At 41.5% G+C, this 25,243-nt stretch overlaps 1 protein-coding gene across 1 annotated transcript in view; it reads left to right on the top strand.

The window, feature by feature from the left end:
• Positions 1-735: 735 nt before the first annotated feature.
• Positions 736-25,243, top strand: part of cpne2 (copine II) — a gene marked incomplete at its 5' end in the record, with an annotated part of 41,357 nt that continues 16,849 nt past the window's right edge. Inside the window, 9 exons of the mRNA XM_079163784.1 lie at positions 736-912; positions 8,779-8,958; positions 9,219-9,293; positions 9,583-9,654; positions 10,213-10,296; positions 10,525-10,614; positions 11,031-11,129; positions 12,721-12,807; positions 15,093-15,152. Of these exons, the coding sequence (XP_079019910.1) occupies positions 736-912; positions 8,779-8,958; positions 9,219-9,293; positions 9,583-9,654; positions 10,213-10,296; positions 10,525-10,614; positions 11,031-11,129; positions 12,721-12,807; positions 15,093-15,152 (924 nt within the window). The remainder of the gene's footprint in view (positions 913-8,778; positions 8,959-9,218; positions 9,294-9,582; positions 9,655-10,212; positions 10,297-10,524; positions 10,615-11,030; positions 11,130-12,720; positions 12,808-15,092; positions 15,153-25,243) is intronic.

The following is a 25,243-nucleotide window of genomic DNA, read 5'->3' as shown; positions in this document are numbered from 1 at the left end:
TGCCTTCAGTCGGTGTAAGACACACACTCACATTTGCCCCTGTAAGGTGTTAATGTAAGACTCATAACAAGTAAATTGCAAGTTATCCTGGACGCCAGCCATAGCTGTGTATGTAAACAACAACCTACTGTTCATTTCACAGAGATCAGGTTAGGTAAACTTGTTATCTTTAAATGTTTTTTGTAGCTAGTCCAGTACACTGTACACTGCCTGCACAACTTATGACACTTTGTTTTTAGTGTTACTAATATTAGCGCACTAAAACTCTAAACCAGAGGTTCTCAACATGGGGTGAGTGACACCTAGGGGGTCCTTAGAGTTACTGCATTGTTTGACAATGTTTATGATAATAATAATGTTTAGAATGTTTTTTTAAATTAAAATATGTCTGATAATATACACAATAGTAACATGAATCCAACTTGTTATTAGCAAAGAAGCAAAAAACCCAACCCATTTTATTTCCACCTCATTGATGATGGCCTAACTGTCACATGAGCTAGCTAAACCATGCTAAACCATGCTAAACTGGTAAAAACTAAGCTAAAGCTAAGATGGGGAACGTAATGAGCATTGTACCAGATAAACATAAGCATGTTCGCATAGTTGTGCATTTAGCTTAATGTGCCAAGAAAAAGCCAGTGTGAGATGGTGTGTGGGCATGTATGAAACTAGTTGTTTCCGCTTATTTCTTTGTTTTCTGTGCTCCAGGGTGATTAATTGTGACCTCAGACCATGGCCTACACTCTAGGCTCGACCACTGATGGACAGACGCGCAGTGTCGGACCTCAGCACTGCGTCACCCGGGTGGAGCTGTCCGTCACCGCAGCCAGCCTGCTGGACCGAGACGTGGCCTCCAAGTCGGACCCGTTCTGTGTTCTCTTCCACGAGGTGGATGGAAACTGGGTGGAGGTAAGGATGGAGGGATGATGGCCGGGTAGGAGAAAAAAAACTGACAGATGGAGAGATAAGTGGAGGAAGCAATGTGCTGGAGAAAAAAAAAGACAGGAGTGAAGAAAGGGCACGTTTTGTCTTTTTAAAACAGGTGGTAAAATGGAGAGAAATCAGCAGGGGGATGCAAATGGCAGATTGGAGGGAAAAGGCTGAACAGAGATAATATATTAGTGTTTGGATCATAAGGAGTCAAACCCATTTCTGGTGCTTCGCCGTGCTGTTTATTTCAACGCCAGGGAGGCGGAGAGAAGAGGATAAAAGCAAGGCAAAAATAAATAGAAGATTTAAATGGAGGATGGAGAATTGTAGAAGTGTCAGAAGTGCTTTCAAGGTCACGTCCGCCATGCTGGTTCTTCTAGCAAAGAAAGACCAAAGGATTTTGTTTGTTGTCTTGTGTTGCTTTGCAGACGGTTATATGTGGTGAGCCAGATCCAAACTCATGATGTCTTGACCATCTGGCATGAGCCCCGGCGTGCTGAGCCCAGTAGGATGTTGCAACGTTCGTGAACGTTCTTCAAACGTTGAACTGGCAACGCACAGAAGCTATCAGGGCTGCCAAGTTAATTATACAAGGTTCCACAAGTAGGTCCCATAATGTGCCAAGATAAGCTCATCTCTGATATATCTGTATTAGTGTGTCCTAATCTATGGTTTGTACAAACTAGTACATACAGCACAGTTTAGGTGGCCTAGTTAAACCTTGTTATTTAGTTCATTATGTATTCGTCTTTCATGTAAACTGCTGAATATCACACAATGTGCTTGTCGACCTTGTTCACATTTTATGGGATGAATGATTCCCATGATCGTGACTACTGAAACACAGCACGGTTGTATGATTGCAGAGTTGGTCATGTGAGGGTTAGAAACACACCGACATCACAGTACAGACACGTTACAGACGTAACAGCAACGTGGTGGACCAGAAATAGCAATGAAAAGTGCACTTAAAGCCCCTGTGTGATAAAGCCACACATGTGATTATGATTAGGTGGTCTGATCAGACCTGACGTCTGACTGTGTGGGCTTATACGTACGAGCTGTGCTTGACTGGCATGTCCATGACTCTACAACAAGTACAACTACCATAAGTGAAAAAAGGAAGCTTTCTTCATACTGGCCACAAGAAATGTAATGAATTCCCTAAAAAATGCAAGTAAATTATTATTATTATAAAGGGATGCTAAATCTTTGCTTTCAACGAACAACGTTTCTGGGCAGCACAGTGTCTCATTGGTTGACAACAAAGCTCAAACAAGAAGGTGCTGGGCTCTCTGTGTGCAGTTTGCTCGTCCTCTCCGTGTTCGCTGCCTCAGTCCAAAGACATGCAGGTTACAAGCTTGGTCACACCAGGATTTAAAGCTGTGAAATTTCACGGCAACCACTGAATTAGTGCATCCACTACAGGAGGTGTAATTAGCTGAGAAATTGCTCAACGTAGAGTTCAACTTTGGTAAACTCTGACAAGGATATCCACGCAGTTGACCAATAGCAAGCCGTCAATACAAATACGGGGGACACATGGAGGTCAAAATGGAGGACGCTGCTGCAGCTTGTTAGCTGTGTTGCACCGTTTTACTTTTATTTAACCTCCTCTGTCGGAAAAAAACAAAAGAGGAACCGTTTGAAGGCTGTTTTGAAACAGCATTTGAACTACATCTTTTGATTTGACAGCGTGATCTTTGTCCCGTTAGCTAATCTATAGTTAGCCGGCGTGTTAGATCACAGAGCTTTATTTTCCCTCTTCAATAACTTTGTATTGAACGAATATGGCTCGCAATAGTGACCTGAAGGGCATTGGGAAGCAGAACAGTGAAGAGAAAATAGAGAGACGCTCCGACAACTATTGTGACTGACTAGCGATGTTTGCAGTGGTGCTGCATCAATCCGCAGTTAAGTTGAGTCCAGGGCAGCGCTTTGCACTTTGTGTTCTGTTTCTTGTACACCAATATGTGATGTGAATGTATGATCTGACACAGCATTTGCAGGGTGCAGAAAAATAACAACATGAGCGCTAAGTTGGCGCTGCTAAAGAGGAACATGGTGATGAAGTTTTGGCGTGTGTAGGCTGCTGCCTCAAGGCTTCTCTGTAGCGCACAGCTGATCAACAGGGCAAACTGGCTTTTTGTATGTGCACGTGTGTGTGTGTGTTTGTGTGTGTGTGTGTGTGTGTGTAGGCGAGTGCCTCGGGTTGTAGCTAGCTGTCGGTCAGCAGGGCATGTGGCTCCGATGTGAAATTGCCAACGGTTTCTATGGCAACGGGAAAGGAAACAAAAGCTTAGTGCTACTGGAGTGAGGGAACGATGGAGGAGGCGAAATGAGGCCCGAACCTTTTTCTCTGATATCATCCACAGCTCGCTCTTTCTCTCACTACCTGGCTTTCTCACTTCCTCTGATCCCCCCCTCCTGTTAGCTTTGTCTTCTCTCTCCTCCTTTCTCCGATTGTCTCTCTCATTTCTGTCGCCAGTCTTCCCCCCCTCTGTCTCTCTCCGTCTCACTTTCTGTCTATCCTCGTCTGTCTTGTGAGATAGAGGTGTGAGAAGCAGCTGGGCCCATCAGGGGGAGAGAGCGAGAGAGAGAGAGAGAGAGAGAGAGAGAGAGAGAGAGAGAGAGGGGTAAGAGTGTTGGAGCAAGGAGGTGTGAGAGAGAGGGAGATGAAAAAAGGCTGGAGGGAAACAGGGTGAGGGGACAATTAGCGTTAGAAAGAGAGGTTCGAGAAGGAACAAGAGGAAGAAGGAAATAGAAAAACATGTGAGAATGAACAGAATGATGTAAAGAGGTTGAATGAAGGAAACCACGATGTCAGATTATGATAACAGCTGAAGCTGGTGATAGAGCGGCTTTAAAGAACATGATAGGCCTACAGAAATATGGATCTCGGCTATGTAAAGGACGTGGCACCCACTGCTTTGGCTATTCCTCCCATTTTTTTTCTCTCTCTGAACTATAAATCCCCATACTAATCTCAACACGTTGTCGACACAGATATACGCCTTTACCAGCGAAAGTGAGAACTCCCATGCAGTGTGATGTTTTAGCACGTACAGAGGGGATGCTAAACTCAGTGGGGTTTTAGTCACATCTTCAGCGGAGCCGTGTGTAGACTTGTAATGCCATTTGCTGGATCCATGTTTGCGATACTGAACCACGTTCTAAAGGGTATTTCTGCTTTATTATACACATTTCAATGGAGCATCTAAGGGAGGTTAGCTGAATGACAAGGTCCTTTGTGAGGTTACTTTAGGTGTTTAGTGATTTAACAGATCAATTCAAATATCCACATAATGGTGAACCGTGGTCTATTGAAGCTGCTCCAATCAAAATGTTCACGTTAACAATGGATCCGATCTGGATTTTAGCATCTTTCAGGTTGTTGTTTTGGTTTTAGACAAGCAGCTTTACTGTTTGGGTTCACTCCCACCACTCTCATTGACCTCATTTTCATTGCTCCTCTGTGCTCTACCTGCCCAGCACCAAACAGCAAACACACAAAGTCAGTAGCTGGAGAGACGGGACTCCGTATCTGCTCAACGTGTAAACAAGCAACATTTGCTGTTGAAACACTGTAACTTCTTTCTTTTATTTGGAATTGTGTGTTTGTTTTGGTGTTGCAAGTTTGTCCAAGTAATTCCTTTTTGACGGCAGCTTCTCTGATGTGAGTCTTTGAAACCAGTTGTGCTCGTCTTATTGATTCAACCTCCTCGCGTTGAGCTGTTTGGCTGTGATGTCTCTTCTCTGTCTTATTAAACACCAGAAAGAACTGAAACTCTACTCATCCTCATTGTATTCATACTGGTCATTAACATTTTTTAAAATCCCACACGGATGTACACACTCAACTCTAAACCCACGCGGACACACACTTTAAAAAGTTTCAGATAGTTTTGAGCAGTCGTATTCCTCAGGTCCTTGTGTAATAAAAACAACGTACCAGTCAACACCAGCTAAGTCCCAAAGAATTGCCAATTATCAAACTCTCACAATCAAAAAAAGTGCTCCTAAAGAAGATGGCAGAGCACAGTAGCAAAGTGGACAAATTGTGGGATGTTATTGAAGCTAGTGTGATGTTTTATTCTTCAGGTTTGACTGCAGTCTTAAGACAGTCTTGTTATCATATCCCTGCAGTAACGTTCTACTTAACTACCCACTTAGTGAGCTATTGTTGCATCCAGCTGTTCATATTGTTAATATTCCACCATTTTTATCTCATAGGAAAAGGTCTGTTTCAGTTGCCTGTTGTGTTGGCTTCTATTTTTGTCTCATTTCTGCAACAATAAACATGGAGATAAAAAAAGGGTCTGATTCATTTCCACAGTCCGGTGAGCCAGGTTAAAATCCACAGTGACACAAATATGAGACATGCACTTGAGCCTGCCGGGCTCCCGTGATGACCCACCAATATCAGTTTTTAAGCCCAAAAGTGCAGCCGTACTCTCTGCTCTCTTCCCATGCGTCACACAGATGGATAAGTGCTGTAAGCACTGTTAGCAGGCTGAAGTTAAAAACCCTTTTCTCTCTGAAGTACTGTGGGTCTAAAGCCTGTCTCTCCTCAGTTCTTTTGTAAGAACAATCCTGAGTCAGAGAAGCGTAAGATATTTGCATAAAAGCACTAATAGAAGGTGCAGTTTTAAAGAGGTACCTTATGTCTATACAGTTATTTGCTACTACTGCATACTCAAAGTGAAAACACTGATAAGTGATCATATCAAACAACAGTGGAGATTTCCAGCTGCCTCGGGACATATTCGTTAAGACAAACTGATTTATATGTTCCACTGTTGAGGAAGATTAGAAAATGATGTGTGAAAATAAAGATGAATATGGGAGGAGAGCATCTACAATGTAAGCAGCAATCAGTACATTGCCCTGCGTGTGAGAGAGTGAGTGTCCACTTAAAGGGTCGCGAACTGGAAGTTGGTGAATCAAGTACCAACTCAGCACTAAACCTATAGTGCAGCCGAGGATGGTGGGAATGCCATTAGTTTTGCAGGTGTTTGGACAAAGTGATTGTTGACCTGATGGTGGCACTAGATGAAAGTCAGGGGATCTCCACAGTAAATACAGTTCATCCTGTGGGGACTCGAATGTCTGTACCAAATGTCATGGCAATCCATCCAGTAATTCTGAAGATATTTATTGGTGTCACCAACCAAAGAAGTAGCACTTTATTCTGCGTGTTGTTCAAATTTAGCTCCCTTAAATTTAGCAACACTTATCTCCAGGCATTAAAACGCCACGTCAGCAAACACTGCAATATTATATGACAACAAACAAAGCAAAGTGCTTGTTAATCAGCAGGACAGATGCAGTTTAGTGTTGACGTTGCATGGCCACCATCTCCGGTTTATCAGTGCAATGACCATTCAAAAATGCTTTTTATATTCACTTAAGTTCAGAAGTGGTGACAGGCTAGACGTATACTGACCTTGTATAATGCTGGATAAACACACTAAGCACTGTGTTCAGGGTGAGTCAGAGTGGAGAGTAGCTCAGCCAGTGAGTATCAATCATCCAACCACCTGGTTTAGAGGACCCGGAGCAAATAACACGACTCTCACAGTGCTCTTACAGACACCCACACACTGTGATCTGTCTGTGTGCCACTTGTTTGTATCTCAAAGCTGGATCCACCTGGGAAAAGTAGTTGAGGATATGGACATTTTTTATTTTTATTTTAGCATTGAGTCAAATGACTCTCTAAGAGACAAAGTTAACAATTGGTTTAGGAAGAGAGGAACTGTCCTCAACAATTGTTGGATTGCCCTCAGGATGGATCGTGATTACTTTAGTGATCCTCAGATTCTTCAGCTAGTATTGAAATAATATTTACATTTTTCTAAAACTTTGGGTTATGACCAAACACCTGCAAAACTAATGGCATTCCCTTCAGCTTTAGTTGTACTTTGTGTTTATGCTAATTAGCAAATGTTTGCATGCTAATCTAAGATGGCGAATGTGGCAAAACCATACCTGCTTAAGTATGTTATTCTCGTTAAGAACACGTCAGCATGCTGACATTAGCATTAAGCTCAAATCACGGCAGTACAAGCACTATGGCTATATTAAGAAAAATAGAGCCTCATAGAGCTGTTTGCATGGTTGTAGAAGCTTTACATTGTTTTTCAGGCCTTGGTGGAGAACTAGAGCACCCAACAGGTTTACTGGAGACTTAAAACACAGCTGCTAAAAGTGAGTTTTTGTCACGGGAATGCAAGGACTAGGACTCAATAGCAAGACCACAGGAGATAGAGTCAGGAAAACAGTCTTTATTGATCACAGCTGATTACCGACAGGAAGGACTGTGTGGAGCCCGTGGTCCGACACAGCGTGCAGGCCGGATCGACGGTGTGGTACCCGTGGTCCGACACCGGAGGGCAGGCAGACTGACGGTGTGTGTCCCGTGGCACGACACCGGAGCCAGGCAGAGCGTCCGCGACAAGATCTGTTGGGAAACAACAGAGGAACGGGGAATTCCCGGACCGTAGGACACCGGAGGCAGACACCGTAGGCAGGCAGAGCGTCGGCGAGACGAACTGTTGGAACACAACAGAGGAACGGGGGACTCCCGGACCGTAGGACACCGGAGAGCGGCTGCTCGAGACAGTAGGCGATGCAGGGTGGAAGACGGGACGAACTGACAACCCCAGACTGCAGGACTAGGGTTCTTATAGTGGCAGGGGAAAGGATTAGTGTAACTAGCGTCTGGTGTGTCAGCCTGTGGGAGGTAATTGGCTGAGTGGCTGCAGCTGTGCACCAGTCAGGGGTGTGGCTATGGGAGTGACTGGAGGCAGAGGAAAAATCCCAGAGCACAACACAACAAACAGGGAAATGACAGCCAAATGAGGAGAGGAGATTGGGGAAAACCAGAGGTTAACCCACACGGTCCAACAGGGATCCTGACAGTTTTTTCGAATTAATATTGTTAGGATATTGCATTTACTTGACCTTAACCTCTCGGCACTTGTTATACAGTTATGATGCTCCACTGGACGTTGTTTCAGCAGTACTGGCCAGCTTCTGCACTACATTGCATAGTGGAGTATGGACAGTTATTTATTCATTTCATCTTTTGTTGCTCTTGTATTTCCTTACTGGTGATGGAGAAGTTTAGTCCAACAGAGTGTTAAATGCAGTATAGAACCCAGGCAGCCAGAGACTAAAGTGTGTTCATCCTCAACTCATTTTGGTACAGAAATGACAGTATGGTACAGAGCAGGGGTCACCGACCTTTTTGAAACTGAGAGCTACTTCAAGGGTACTGAGTCGTACGAAAGGCTACTTGTTTGATACAAACTTCCTGAATATCCGTTGCACGGATCACCTTTTAATAATAATAATAATAATAATATATGTGAAGAGACTGATCACATGTAAATGTTAATTAATTTAACATGCCTTGCGGGCAACTCACGTGGTCCCTGCGGGTGGCACGGGCACCGTGTTGGCTGCCTCTGGTACAGAGAGATGGTGGATGTGAAGGAGTCAGAGACAAGCCTGCATTGGATGATACAACCAAGTTACTCTGTTTTCCATTTAAACATGTATTAAATATTATCACAACCCAGATGTGACTTACATTGCGACTAGTTTACATGCACTAGTGTGCATGTAAACGTAAACTATCTGATAGAAGCTCGCCCGATTTAGTTAAATGGCTATTACTTATCCACAGTCCTTGGGCAGGTTGATGTTAAAAGTTCAAACTGAAAACTGACCCTTATTGGTGCCTTTTCAGTGAACATGACTGCCACAATCCACTAAAGTTCATGTGTTTGATTTATTTCTTGTCTTAAAAGTTTTTTCTCCTTGTTTCTTGTCTTTTAGCTCGGTCGCACTGAAACAGCTGTGAACAACTTGAACCCAGTGTTTGGGATGAAGTTTCATGTGGACTACCACTTTGAGGAGATCCAGAAGCTTCGCTTTGCCATTTTCGATGAAGACAAGTGTGCCACACAGCTCTACGAACACGACTTCCTGGGAGAGTTCATTTGCACACTGGGATTGGTATGGAAGGATCACAGTTGGTTTTGTATTAAATAGGATGGCAGAGTAGAAGTTGCCATGAAATGTATTGACCCTCATGTGGCCTATGCTGCCCGACCCCAAAGTCTCGATCCCCATTAGTTCAGTCAGCCTGCTATTCATTCCTCAAAGTTGAGAGAAGGAAAGGCTAGAATAAAGATGTTCAATGGTTCTTTAGTTTTGTGTTTCGTCTTACTGTAATTGATTCCCGTCCTGTGTGTCTCTCTCTAATTGTCCATCAGATTGTGTCCAATAAGAAACTTCACAGACCGTTGGTCTTAGCCAATGGGAAGCCAGCTGGCAAAGGATCCATTACGGTGAGAATAATACTGCCGCTCTTTCTATATCTTTAACTTTCTTTTTGTCTCTCCATCACACAAACACACTGAATCGTATTATCAGTGGTTGTCGGTCATGTGGATGCAGTCGCTGCTGTTCACTATAATGGCACATTTGCTATTGTCTGTGATGATGAAGACAGTGATGATGAAGATGTTGTTGATTCTGTGATTGTTGCTGCTGCAGTACCTGCTGATGACCATGTGAATGTTAATAGTTGCCAATACTTTTTGCTGCAGCTAATGTTGTGCTGTAATTCTATTTTAGATAACAGCTCAGGAGCTGTCTGACAACAGAATCATCACTTTGACCCTGAGTGGGCGTAAACTGGATAAAAAGGTAGGCAGTTAGACCCACTCACATACACACACATACTCTGGATGCAAGCAAGCACGCACACATGCACACTGTGCATTAGAGAAACACATACTGCTTTAGAACACACAAGCAAAGCCCAGTAAGCCCACAAATAAACAGGACATGTTTTCACGCCCTTCACCTTTGTCTGCCAACTAATAGGGTGCACAGATAGTTGGAAAGGAAAACCATACAGGATTTATTTCTTTATTTTCACAACAGTTTATTCTCATTCTTGAATCGACGGAGCAGCTGCCGGTGTATGGTGAAGGGAAGAAGGACAGCGGGTCAAAAACAGCACAGCTTGAATTGTGATTTGAACAATGCTGAAGTGTGCCTGCTGTGCGCCCTCTGGTTAAACCACCAGGATAAACACATAGCACAGTCATTGCAGGAATGCAGAGCACCTCGTATAGTAAATACATTAATAAAACAACAACAACAAATGATCATTGCTACTATAAGCTATATATATATATATTAAATAATTAGGAGAAAACAGGACAAGACTTAAAACGACAAACTCTCTGTTCTGTGCAGGACTTCTTTGGGAAGTCAGACCCCTACCTGGAGTTTCACAAACAGGGAGAAGACGGCAAATGGATGCTGGTGCACCGGACTGAGGTGAGTCATCAATGGGGATTAAAAGCACCTTTATCTAACTCATTATTGTCAACCATGAGTGGTCATTGACAGCTAAACCAGGTCTTACAGAAGGTCATACACTATAACTTTAACAGTAAGTGTATAGCCCCAAGTGTTGGTAATTCTGCTGTGGCTACAACGGCATTATACATCTGCTGCAGTGTAATTCAATGATTAGCTGCCTCTTTTTTTTATCTGTGACTGCAGGTCATAAAGAACACTTTGGATCCAGCATGGAAACCTTTTACTGTGCCGCTCATTTCTCTCTGCAATGGAGATGTGGACAGAAACATCAAGGTCAGAGTTTCATCTGTTACAAAACTGGTGTGGTGTTGAATTTCTACATTATTAAATGTTAGCAGTGCAGATTGACAGTAGAAGTAAGGACAGGATGTAGCACGCTAATGCACTGGTTACCAATGCATACAAGTCTGATCATGTTGTTTCATTATCAGATGCTGTGTTGTTATTACAAATACTAAATAATAAAGTCCATGTCCAAGCCCAGAATTGTTACAGTTCATATAGAATGTAACCAATTATTCATGTTTTAGAATAGCAAGTTTTTAGGATGAGCTGCATGGAGAAATTAGTTAAAAAATACCAGAGAAATAACCACTTCAGTCTAAAAAAGGAAGCTAAACAAGCTAACCCACTTGGTTGTAAAATGTAAAAGGAGATGGCGTGATGTGCTGTGTTCTACACAACGACAGGTCCTGTGTTACGACTATGACAATGATGGAGGCCATGACTTCATAGGAGAGTTTCAAACCACGGCTGCCAAGATGAGTGAAGCCCAGAACTCAGTGGAGGTAAAACACATTTGACATTGGTGTGATTAAGTGTGCTTTTTCTTTGTTCGTTCAATATAATGTAATCTGTCACAGGGGTGAGTTCAGGCAACAGGGATTGGACCCAAACACAGATGAGGGAATAAAATGCAGGTGAGGAGGTGGTTGGGAAAGACAAGGCAGAGCAGCAGAGCAGATGATGGAAGTGGGGACAGGTGTGTAGATGGGTCGGGGTAGTCAGGTGATGAGTAAGGAGAGTCATTGGCATCTGGTGGATGGATGGAAAATGGCAATAAAGGGGCCTGGGAAATAGGGAATGTGGCTGGAGAGGTGGGACAGAGAAACAGACCGTGACAGGATGGAATTGTATTTAATTGCTAAATCCTGGATAACCAGAATGTTAGCTCTAACTTTAATTTTTTCAGTGTTACAATTTTGCTATGCAATAAACATAAAAGATGAATTTGAGACAGAGGGATTGAGAATCATACTCTGTCATTAACCAATGGACAGCAGTTTTACTTGTTTTTTCAGCTATACTGAATTGGCCACAACTCTGCCCCGTACTGGCCAATTTACAGTTTAAATGCATTGAGTCGCATGTGTCAACAGTGAAGCGGGAATTATCATGCACAGATTTGCATTGCTGCATTCATATAGTATGGCCACTGAGGTCTTAAGTCTGAGCTGCTAATGAATACATTCTATTGAGACGTATTCTTTTCACATTTCTGGTATGCTCAAGATATAAAGATGCAGGGATCAGAAAAACGTTCATTCATTAGTAGCTCTGTGTGTTTGTGAGGAAATGTGTGTGTGTGTGTGTGTGTGTGTGTGTGTGTGTGTGGTGTGTGTTCATTTGTGTGTGCATGTGCCAAAAGCAGCCTCATGACTTGTTCTCCCACTGAGTCTCTTCATGTGTGGTAATGATGTGGGGACTCAGACACACACACACAGACACACACATGCAAAATAACAAGATGGGGGATGGAGAGAGAGAGAGAGAGAGAGACACGGTGTGAAAAGAAGGATGAGAAAATGAGAGGTGCTTTTGAGATGTAAAACAGCCTTTTGCTGAGCCCTAGTAACACGACAAGGCATTTAGAGCTACCTGTCATATGAACCACCAGCTGACTCAAGGCATGTGTGGCTGTGTAGTGTGAGTGTGGATGTGTGTGTGTTTGTGTGTGTGTGTGTTTGCATGTCTCTAATGTATCTTTTCACCAAACGTATTGCTATCTAATGTGTGTTTGTGTGACTTACAGTATTAAAGAGTCGTTTTTCTTTTGTGTTCGTCAGGTCAAATTCATTTACAAAGTGTTTCTGATAAACACTATCTTTGTTTTAAATGTGGGTTCCCACATAGACCACTAACTACACCATTATAGAATAGTTTGCTTATAATGCATCTCAAAGTTTGACTGTCAAGTTGTAGTTATTGTAGGCGGTGTGTGGAATACATGCAGATCCAAGTCACAGCTTCTCAGTCGTCTGTTCATTTCTCCCCCATCTCACCGATTCTTTACAACTGTGCTGTCAACTCTACTTTTACCATCGATACTAATGCTTGTCATCTTTATAATTCTCTGTAATTGTATTTCTGTCTATTCAGGTAGAGTTTGACTGCATCAACCCCAAGAAACAGAAGAAGAAGAAGAATTATAAGAACTCTGGCTTCATCATTGTCAAGTCATGCAAGGTAAGGATGGATGGATGGATGGATAGATGGATGGATGGATGGATAGATGGATAGATGGATGGATGGATGGATGGGTGGATGGATGGATGGGTGGATGGATGGATAGATGGATAGATGGATGGATGGATGGATGGATGGATGGATGGATGGATGGGTGGATGGATAGATGGATAGATGGATGGATGGATGGATGGGTGGATGGATGGATGGGTGGATGGATGGATAGATGGATAGATGGATGGATGGATGGATGGGTGGATGGATGGATGGGTGGATGGATGGATAGATGGATAGATGGATGGATGGATGGATGGGTGGATGGATGGATGGGTGGATGCTGAGCTGCTCTGCTGTCACTGAGGCTAAATCTTTGCCTTGAATAATTGTTGCTCTTGTCATTTTTCAGCAGCATCCATGTTTGCTTTGCAATCTTAATCTTTGGTTGCTTCTAAATGATGACTACTGGTATTGGGTCAGATAGTGTACATCATAAGACTGATGGTTGGGTTCTCACTGTTATTCTATAGTTAGCCTGGCACATAGACCTGTGGAATCACATGCAAAGCACATTTCCCACTTCATTTCTCCCTGTGCCGTCTTTGCGTTTGCGCACTACAGAGTCCACAGTTGAGGTATTACACAAATGAATGTGCAATTGCTGTAATGTTCAATATTTAAGAGTCAAGTCACCCCAAAAAAGGACACAGGCGTTGTTCCAGTTTCAAGCTTTTGATTTCAGTTGCAGATTCATTTTCTGTCAATCGACTACTAATTGTATCAGCTCTAAATTCAGTGTTAATTTCAAAAGTAATTAATGCCGGTTTAAGCTACCTAAAAATGATTATCTGTTGAAGGTGAATTCTCATTTAGAATATCAACAGGATGAATTAAATCCATTAAAATTCTGAGCTGAAGGCACAAAAAATAACTCTTGACTTTCCGCTAAAATCTCTGCACATCTAGTCACCTCATAATGACCCATCCTACTATCGACTCAATAGAACATTTGATTAAACCATTGTGGTGTTGACACACTTCTTATTGGGTGTCTTTAACTCCCTCTGAATAACTCATTTGTGCGGTATCTTTGAGCCCCACAGAGGACACATTTAGCTGAAACACAGAGACATTAGAGCTGTGTGCATATGATGACAAGCTTTCATAATTGATTCTTTTCCTTCCTCTTCTTTTCATGCTCACAACCATGAACAAGCCTTTGTACGGACATGTTCATACAGACATACAGCAATTTACACGTACACACCCAGCGCTTGCACGAACCGGCTAATACAGTGATTATATTTGTTGGCTGTCGGCAGGGATTAGACGAATGACAGTAAAATCCATGCTAAATATTCATTGTAATTGGAGTGGAGATTTTGGTTAGACAAGATAATAATTGGTGCTCCATTGGTGGTACCTCGAATCAGAAAAATATGGGTTGTTTTTCATTTAAAATATGTTTTAAATGTGCTGTGTTTAGTTCAGTTGTTTACTACATAGTCTATGGTGTTAGAATAAGTAGGGTTGTATGAGGCATGCCTCCAGTTTAGAGAAGCAGATTAGAGTACCAGCACAAAGACACAGAAATGTACTCCTCTGGATGAGGGCAGCAGCAAAACATATTTTAGCGACCAACAAAAAAATCAATCAGTTTAAATGTAAATTGTAGAACATTTTCATCGCTTTACCCTGCTGTCAGACAGACTTTTCTGATGGGGAACTGAAGCCGTTGACGCTCTTTTCAAAGCTTCCAGATTATATTTACTAAAACAGTAGTTTGAAGCTTGATGCTTAGCTTGAATTGTGGTACATTAGCTCCTGTACTCATGTCTGCTTCTCCAAACTGGGGGGCATGTTAAACGTTGTCTACAGTAGATAATACACTGACTTTGGATTAGTATCTCATTATAAATGCTGCTATTTTAATCTGATTTTATTTATCTTATTAACTATGTGCCTTTTTTCTTGTTTTTCCATTTAAACTGACTCAGTGAGCATTGTTTAAATGATTCCAGTGCACTTTTTTCAGAGCAAATGGCAAATAAATCTCTTGAAAATTGAATCTCATACAACCCCACTTCAAAAAATGTTAACTATCCCTTTAAGTAAAATAATAACAACACATATTTATAGCAGAATTAATAGTGTAATGATTTAAGTGTTTTTATCAAATCTAATGTTTTACACTCTCCTTTTCTTGATAAATCAATACTCTCTTGCTGGTTATATTTATTTTCCTTAAGTGTTTTCCTACTCTGCCCCTGTGACTCTTGTCTCTCTAGATTACAAGAGACTACACTTTTCTGGATTACATACTTGGAGGATGCCAGCTCATGTTTACGGTGAGTATAATAATCGCCTGCCTGTTTTTCTGCTTCTGCAATGTTGTGGTAATGAGATACATGCTTCTGCATGCCTTACTCTCGGAAACAGATGGACATTCAGATTTTCTATTTTCATCTCCCGGGGTTACGTTTGGATCATGATCATTTACATGCAGAAAGGAAAAGTGTGAGGGACAGAAAAAATGAGCGGAGAAGAGTGATGGGGTATTGTGAAACATTGAATCGTGGGTACTTTTGTTGAATCGTGAGAACAGGAAGACAACAGGAGGGCAGAAAGACAACAGGAAAAAAACGGTGAATGCACGAAATGTGTATTTTGAAATGGTGAATAAATTAGCATGAGATTAAGATATGGAGATAGAAAGAGAAAGAGGTAAAGAAAGAGATATTTTACCGTCATACTGTATTTTGGTCTGCTGTTAGGAGAGTGTTTTGTGTGTCCCTGGTGATGTCACACCTTTGTGCGTAACTGAATGAGTGATTAAAGAGGCCTAATTTGTAATAGCAAATCTCTCTCACACACACACACACACACACACACACACACAGAAACACACACAAATGTACACAAATTCTGAAACCACATGCACACTAACGCCCATATACAACTAAAAGGGCAGACCTCCCCTGAGGCTAATAGTCAAGTCCTTCTATGATTTGATATGATTGCAAATCTGCAAGTGCAACCAAACGTGTTTGGATATATTTCCCAAACTATTAGAATTATGTGAAAAAATGTTAGATCCACTCCAAAATGTAATGGGTTCTTCTTTGCCTATGCTATGCCCTTGATTCTGCAGTTTTTCTTTAATACTTGTGAAAAACCAACAAACAAACCAAACTGAAAACATAACCTCCTTGGCTGAGGTAATGAGAGAACACACACACACACACACACACACACACAGCCTGTGCCAGCTATATGCTACATATGTGCATACACAGTCTCCATTTTTTTGTCTCTTCTCTATCTCTACAACAATTTCCCAGCTTCGTGAGCTAGAACCAGGCTCCAGATGATACAAGAGAGTTGTTGTGCGGAGGTGACTGCAGGCATGCCGTCAGTGTCTGAGGATGTATTCTGTTACTGCTGGGGGGGCAGAAAGCTGCTAGATCTTCTCTTGTATTCAGGGCATTGTTAGGGAGCATCCAAACACACACACATACAAACCTTTTCACCTTATCTTATTGTTGGAAATGAGCAAAGAGCATAGGGGTGTTGCACACACTCTCTGCTGTGGATGACAATGTTTGCACCGTGATCAATAAGTGAGTTATTTTTAGTTATTTAAATTTGTGATGCAGACGAAAAAAAGAAAAAAAAAACATTGACCACTTAAACAGCGATCGTCCATTTACTGCTTAGCAACTGGCAGGTCAGTCAAGCTTCGGATCTCTCCCAATGAAGCAGTGTACATGTTGGTGTAGTAACTGCGATAGACAGCATTTAAAGAGTTTGGAGGTTGGTGTATTTTTTGTAGACTTTCCAAAGCCCAAAACACCAGAGCAAAAATGTAAGGAATGGATTAAACGTGTTTATCTTGCTGTAGTAAAGCTGCAAACCGAGTAACCGAATGGTTATTTGCAGCCCAAATGTCAACTGATCCCACTTCATTTCTGAATATCTTACGTAGTAGTAATTCCTCTAGTCCATGCTGTGGTCTACTCGTCATGACAAGTTAAAACCAGAGTGTGGAGTTTTGACTGGTCCAGTGGGGATGTCCTTTGAAGTTTTTACGGACATTAGGATGCTCTACATCCAGCCTGCTCTCTTTTAGATCACACTAGAGAAAAACTTCAGTGCAAGTTCCAAGTTCCAAGGTCCGTCACGTTATACCATTGGGCCCAAAAAGACTTTCCCCCATAGACTTACAATGGGAAATAGACATCTGTAAATCAGTGTATATATTTTTTGAGGTACATCAACTTCTTAGTGAACACATGAAAAGCCCGTATTTAAATGATCAGGTCCTGCAGAGTTACTTCCTCTGTTCATGTGTGAATGAGTCCTAAGACGAGACTGGACCGAGCGGCTGGGAGGTTAAAGGAAAGGTTAAAGGAAAGGTCAAAGGAAACGCTACTGCGCTTCCTCTATGGAGATACGAAAGATTGCCTGAAGATCCGAGTAACTCCAAAGTCAAACTTTTTTTTTTTGCTTCATGCACAGCTGAGCAACTTTCATAGCTGTCAGCCGTGGACTTATTTCACTGCTGTGTTTGAATAAGGATGATGAACATACAGGCTTAATACAAAATAAAATAATATCACAATTTGTAGAATTTAAAAATGGGTGTTAATAACTTCAGTGCAATGGGAACATTTGCCTGTTCTAGTAGTGGTGAGATGAGCAAATTTAAGGCAGAATGGGAAGTCTTAACTCCTCGCTGCTCCCTCCTAATCTTTTGCCTTTTGTCACAGACCTGCAGCTCTTTCACTGATGCACACACACACACACACACACACACACACACACACACACACACACACACACACACACACACCTAATTCTGTCTTAACACAGATACCTCCTCTCTCCTGCTGACAAACTAATTTACATACACATACATGAGCACAAACATATGATGTCCTCATCACACTCCTGCTTTCACTATTACGCACTATACGACCACTTTACATGCAAACTACCAAACCATGACTGTGGCACACAAATCCACACACAGTATCTTTTTCCCACAGACATTTCATCACACGTGCCTCTGCAATCTGTGCAAGATGTATACTGTAGGTGTGCACACAAATATACAATATCTTCAAACGTGCACCTTCCCTGCTTACACACACTGAGTGATTTAGACATGCACAAGCACACATAATGTCACGCAGACGCTCAGTCACCGATGACATCGTCCCCTCTCGCATTGCACTTATATACACACATTTTACATACACACACATACAGTGAGGAGCCACCGTGTACAAAAACTACACGCACACACACGCACACATGCAGAAAGAGCTGTTTTGCGCTGTTCAATCAGACTTAGCATGGCACTAATCCTAATCTCCAGGAAGGGAAAGTCTCTCCTCGGGGCTGTGGGAGCTGGAGGAGAGAGAGCAACGTTTCTCTGTTACACACTCCAACACAAAGACACAGGCTGCTACTGCTGATGGTCTGTTTGTGAAAGACTCATTTCAATGGAATTACGCTGTTATTCATATCTTATGTTTGATATCATTCAGAGCTGTGTTGAGCGTAGTGCCCGTGTCCACGTGGATTCATAGAGAAAACAGACAAGCATCTTCACAGCTGTTGACAAGACGATATCAGTTAAGACAAATAGTTTGTTTGTTTTTTCTTCAATGTCTGCCTTGTCTGTACTGTAGTCTATGACACTGTTTAGATATCATTTGTCATTCTCAGATCTCAGGGCCTTATCGTTTTAACAATATGAGGCCATGTGACGTTGGCAACATATTTGATTGTGTTTCATAATTCCCAAAGCCTGCTGGTATCTGATAGTAATTGTTTCTGTTTCTGTTATTACAAATATCAACTGAAAGGTGTGAAAGATATGAACATTTAGAGGGTAGGGAAGGTCTAATAATGAAAGATGCTATTGAGATGCATTATGGGAATTGTTGGATCCAGAGCTTTTGGAACTTGACCTATATTAGAAGTGAGGACATCTCTGCCTCAGATGAATGATTGTGTTCCCTCTTTTTTTTTTGTATCTGTCTCTTGAGTCTGTGGTTGTCACTCATTAATTGATTGCAGTCACTTCTACTTTGTTGTTTTTTTGATCAGCGCTAAGCTACTTTCAATGAACTCATTTCCTGCTGATGTTTCACATTAAAAGCCTGCCACTTAAGGGAGGGATTGTGCCTTTAGAGCTACAGTGAGACTTGTATTGTTACCTGGGTAAGTAACCATGTAATCTGTGCTGGAAGTGTTGAGTTTTAATGAAAAACAGCAAAGTAGAATCAACTCCATTTAATTAATAGGTGAGAAGAGGAGTATTTATGTTATGGCATGACTATGTTGTTGCTGTACTGACTGAAGTAGTGCTGTGGGAATGAACAATAAATAGCTCGAACCATGCTGGGTTTTTGAGACTATATGAATGTCAAAACTTAGTTATAAAGTTTACAAAATCTGAAAAGGTTTTATGTTTTTTTTGGTAACTATTGAGGGAAAATTGTTAATAAGTTCTTGTGTGTATTACTTCTTCTAATCCTACTCCTATCGATGAACATGTGTTTTCTATCTAGATTGAACTTTGGCCTGCGGGCAACTGAGAAGGGGTTTCCTGTCTCTATGGGAACCGAAGTGGGGGGCAGCTTCTCATATGTGGGGTAACTTATAGGAAACAGAGGGTCACTCGATCTTAATGTAAACATCCCTCAGACACCAGGAGACTGACTGACTGGCTGGAGTTTGATTGACAGGCAGCTTCCTGCTGCAGTGAGAACACGCCCCTCAGACGTGCTTAAATGGGAAGTTCCTTTGTGGAGAAACTAGAGTCTCTGTCTGCTCTTCGGGGTGAACAGACGCTTTCAAATTGCTTCAGCTGATAGCAAACCTATGACTTTGTGTTTATACTCTGTGTTTAATCTTGTGTTTATATTCTGTGTTTTAATATGTTTTATTCTGTTAAACTGTAGTGTACATTTGAGCTGTTTGAGCTCGTTAGTTCTATTTGATTTAGTTTTGTTTGTTTGTATGCTTTATCATTTTTCTATATCTTTATCTCGTAATAAATACTTAAAAGACAGAAAGCTTAGAGATACTTTTTGATTTCTCTCAAGGAAATACTTTCATTTCCACCACAGTAACTATTTCATTATTATTGTGATTTGAGTTTGCTTTGACAGCAAAGTAAAACAGGAGCAGATCAAAAAATCTGTTTTCTAAATTCTGAACAAATATACTTCAATTTCTTAAAATACTTTAACAGTCAAATACTTTTTAATTAGGAATAAAGACATGCCTCCAATATAACACTGTTTCAGATAAAGGCCTGATTCTATCTACAGTTTTCGAGATGATATGGTATATCATCGAAGGCATTAAAAATATCTAACCACAACACAAAGGGATCATTGTTATACCTCATATCACTGCATATGACACATCCCCACTATATGCTTGGAACTATACTGGGATTTGTATTGTTTTGTTTAAAAAAAAAAGAAAAAAACTTGCAGTGGCTGTTATGTGTTGCATACAACGTGTCATGGAGGACACAGTACCCAATAATACACAAGAACAAATTTCAATAGACTATAAATAGACCCACATTAGAAGTCTGGCAGTGGACAGCAGCACCTAGTTGTCACTGGGAACACCTTCGAGTGAGACTCAGAGTTACTCCAGAAGATGTTCACACAGGCTCCAACACACTCATCCATCCAAACTCCCCTCCATCCATCTCTCTGGCTGTTTAACTGCAAATGAGTCTGAGGTCCTGGCGTGAGAATTGGCTGATACTCGACAAGGCACAGCTGTGAAAACTCCAATGTGATTGTCAGTATGTCAATTATTTGACAGTAATTTGGCAGTAGTGGAATCCCTCTAATTAATTTCAGTCACACACGTTTTCCGCCACATTGCTGCTCTGAAATGTACAGTAATGAGATGCCGTTCCGTCGCCCCCCCTCTTCATTTTCATTCTGAGCACTTGCTGAAACTGTGTGTTTGTCATGTTGTGTTTTGTCTATTTGTGTGTTAGCAATAATAGCTTGGGGCGAGGAACAAGTTGGAAACAGAATGGTGTCATCTCCCACTGTCAAATTCACAACCATCAAACTAATAATGTCTGTCGCCGGAGAGGTCACTGGAGGAAAAATGGCGTTATAGTTTGTTTGCCATTGACTGACAGATTCGGCATTATTATTTTCATGTTCATAGTAAGACGAAATTATTGGATACCAGGGATGAAAAATGGACTTTGCTGAGGAACAGGAACAAATTAAAAATACAGTCATATCCTTCTCAGCAGTGTACACATTCATGCGTGTGTACTAGCATATATGCATGCATGCATGTAGTTCATTGTTTATTGATCAAGGGGTTAGGAACAAAAATGTGTTTGCCAATAAAACATTTTTTGGGGGAAATTGAATGGAAATTTAAATACAGCCATTTTAGAGCCACAATTTACTTTTTCCTTTTTACGTGTTGGAATTACATTTTATTTTATTTTCATAGATGATTTTCAGTATGCTTGCAAACTGTGTATGTTTATGATAAACCCAAAAACAGAAATTTAATTCTGGGTTTGTTTCATACAGTAACCTCTACGATACCCCTATATATACGACACTAATGAGCGTACATCGCTTTAAGCAGTGTTTTAGAAAGGAGAGGTCCAAAACCAGAGCTTTTCAGGAGGGTTTGGGGACATCCCCCAAATGTTGCAATGGTCAAATGTCGCAATGAATGATCCACGCCAAGTATCACCCTCTGTATTTTAGCTTTGCACTTAAGCTGGTCAGACACTGTGTGCGGTCTGTTGTTGTGAACGCGTTATCTCAGGAAATTTGGCACAAACCTCCTAGATTGAAGGATGAACTGATTAGATGTTGGTGGTCAACGGTCAAGATAAATCTGACCTCACTTCTGTCCCATTCTTGTCCCAGTAATGCTTTCAGTGATGATTCATCAACAAATCATTTGGTCTATAAGACATTAGAAGAAATGCCCCTTACAGTATTTTATATTTTGTATTTCAATGAACCAATCGATAAATCAACCAATCGTTTCAGCTCTGATTGACTTCTAGATATCTAATATAAGCTATATTTAGTAAATGGTAAATAGACTGCACTTGTATCACGCGTTTCTAGTCTTCCGACCACTCAAAGCATAACTTATTGACATACCGACAAACATATTTTTCAGTATGTTAATGCTTTTCCTTGGTTTGCCATAGAGTTTGTTAAACTAGTCTAGGTAAACAAGAGTACATGCCACATGGGTCTTTTTTCACACATACAGTATGTCGTTCCAGGACTAACACACATGCTATGCCAAATATTTAACAGCACCCTAATTCTGTCACCTTGCATCTCTGTGTCCGTCACTCCCGCTGCCCCTGCTGCTCTCCTCGCTCTCCTCCCGTTCTTTACCTCATTTGCCCAATTTCGTACTCACAGATCGAGCACCTTTGCTCTCTCTTCCTGCTTCTCCATTTTCCCTTTCCTCGGTCGTTGTCCCCATTGAACCAGAACATTGCTGTTTCATAACACTCCAAACTAAAAGAGGAAGAAAGAGATGCTTTAGAGTCTAAAGGTGGCCAACCCGCGGCTCCCGAGCCGCATGCGGCTCTTTGCCCGGTTTCATGCGGCTCTTACGTTCATATCGAAGTTTGTATTTGTGTTTTTTTAATGTGCGTGTTCGCTTCGCTTGAGTTAAATACGGTATTTTCGTCAAACGCGCATGTGCGGCCACAGATTACGTTCCTCGTCGACCCATTTAACGCCGAGACGGACTGTTTGAAAGCCCCGCTAGTCACAGATGAGGATGCGGCTGAGTTAGAGATGATCGATCTTTGTGAGGAGGACCAACTCAAACCTGCTTTAAGGGAAGGGACCATTGAGTTCTGGAAAAGTGTGCCAATGAAAAAATACCCCAATGTCAAACGGGCTGCGCTTAAGATACTGTCAATGTTTTGGTCAACATACGTCTGCGAGTCTGTGTTTTCTACCGTGAAACACGTGAAATCAAAGCATCGATCTGTTCTGACTGACACCCATGTGAAAGAATTGCTTCGAGTGGCAACAACGGAATACAAGCCAGATTTGAAGAGGATTGTTCAAGGCAAGGAATGCCAGAAGTCCCACTAAGTAACATGCATAGTAAAAGAAAAACACTATTGTAAATTATTATATTTTTGTTTGTGGACTTGGTTGAACTGAGAGTTTGTCTGTGTGAGACAGTGCACACAATGTTCATTGTTGAAAATGACTGGCCTGTGGTCTTAGGAGTCCATTTCTGTCATTATCATGTTGGTGTGTGACATTTACAATAAATCTGGCTGAGCAAAGGTATGTGTGTGTGTGAGGAAGGGATAGGGTGATGTTCATGTGTGCCCATGTGTATGATGTGGCTCTTTGCGGTAACACAGTAAAAAATGTGGCTCTTGGTCTCTGACTGGTTGGCCACCCCTGCTTTAGACCATCTTTAAGCTGATAGGAAGGAGGCGGAGTTTCTGGGTTGGGTTCTTGTCAGCACACAGGCCGTTATTCACCGCCTGAGGAAAAGCTTGTCACTCTTAATCTCATGTTATGCTTGGCTGTGTGACTCCATGTGTGTGTGTTTTATGCTTTGGGTTCGTATTTGGATATACAGTATGTGATCGCTGTATCACCCTGTGGTCATCTGTGTGGTTTTCAGGGACATTCTGTCATTTTTAGACACAGCTGCGCTACACTGTTTTCTTTTGTATCCGTCCTCAGAGGAAAATGTAAGTAAAACAAATGAATTCCTTTAAGATTCAAATTACAATGTATTTAATGTGTTTGAGGAATTCAGTCAGTTAAATATAGAATTGCAAAAGCAACAACATGCACTGTGAATCACAATATCAACTAAATCTTACCAATTGGCTCTCAAACAAGGTATGTGAGTGGTGCGCTTCTCCAAATGAACAGTTGATGTTCTCTGACTCCGAGATAATGAGATGTTTCAGCTCTGACACTGTTTTCAAAACAGTAGGCCTGAGCGACATGAGAAAAATCTGCAATGTGCGATAACATTGTTCAATATTGCAATATGAGTTGCAATAGATAAAAGAATATTGAAGTGTACATATTAGCGATACATTTCCTGTGTCTGCCTGGTTGTCTTTAAACTCACAACCCAAATAGAATTTAATATTTTAAATATAACTCGGCTGAACATTCTTTCTAGAGCAGCAACAGTTATGTTTACAACAGCAAAGTCACTACAGTCACTCAATTAATACCTCACTGGAAACAAATGTCAATAAAAGAAATCATATTCATGACATCAAAATACTGAGTGAAGTTTATAAAGAATGAAGGAAATAGACAACAGACTGTCTCTGTCCTCCCTCTGCAGATGGGATTCACTACGGTATCTAACTGGCCATTTGATACCAGACTTTGGTAACCAGATTTTTCTTATTCATCATTATTCAGTCTTTTTATGTTGCGATGGCGATGAAAAAACAATTTATCTTCTTATCAGTAACTCCAGTTTCTTGTTTTTTCTTTCAGACCTTCACCTCCTATTGTATAATGGCCTAACATGCAGAGTAAACCTTACACAACAGGCAGTTTTCAACTTCCTAACAAGTTCTGAAGCTTTTATTTTGTTTATTTGGGAAGAGAGGGCAAATCTGCAGTCCGTGAATCTGCTTGATTTATACTTCTATGGCTGTGCGCCTATGTATTCTGTGCCGCTTGGTGCGGGCACGTCTCACTGACTTCAGACATTCACAGTACTGCAGTGTGATTGCGTTTAGCATGTAATTTCTTTCTGTTCTGGACCTGCGGTTTTCAAATCCTTTGTGAGGCGGTCTTTGTTTTGTTTTTTATTGGGGTGATTCAACAGTTACATATAATTTTGACCCAATACAACTCCATGGCTGGAAAAAAAAGGATAAGTTTGATGAGGAGGAGGAGCTCCTGTGCCTCGAATGAATAAGGTGGATGTTTTTGTTGTAAAAATCTGCTGCTTTCTGTGAGCTCCACAAACCAGCTCTGCAGCTCTGCGCAAGCTTTTGGCAGTTAGTTGTAGTAAAGTAGTTTTACGTAGTACTTTTAGCTGCATTTTCTACGATTATTTTTAGGGCTTTTTCTTGTCTTTATTAGTGCAATTAAGAACAGGAAAGGGGGGAGAGAGAGAGGGGATGACACGCAGCAAAGGGCCGCGGGTTGAAATCAACGTGGGCCGCTGACAAGGACGTGACACACTCTAACCGGGAGGTCGCCCCCTGGTTACCGCACTTTAAATAGAGAAACAAACCTAAACCATCACTGGCACCAGCTAGTTCAGGGGTGGCCAACCCGCGGCTCCCGAGCCGCATGCGGCTCTTTGCCCGGTTTCATGCGGCTCTTACGTTCATATCGAAGTTTGTATTTGTGTTTTTTTAATGTTCGTG

The sequence above is a fragment of the Pholis gunnellus genome, assembly GCF_910591455.1.
Source record: "Pholis gunnellus genome assembly, chromosome: 7".
Lineage (NCBI taxonomy): Eukaryota > Metazoa > Chordata > Actinopteri > Perciformes > Pholidae > Pholis > Pholis gunnellus.
This window is presented reverse-complemented; position numbering and strand designations above follow the sequence as displayed.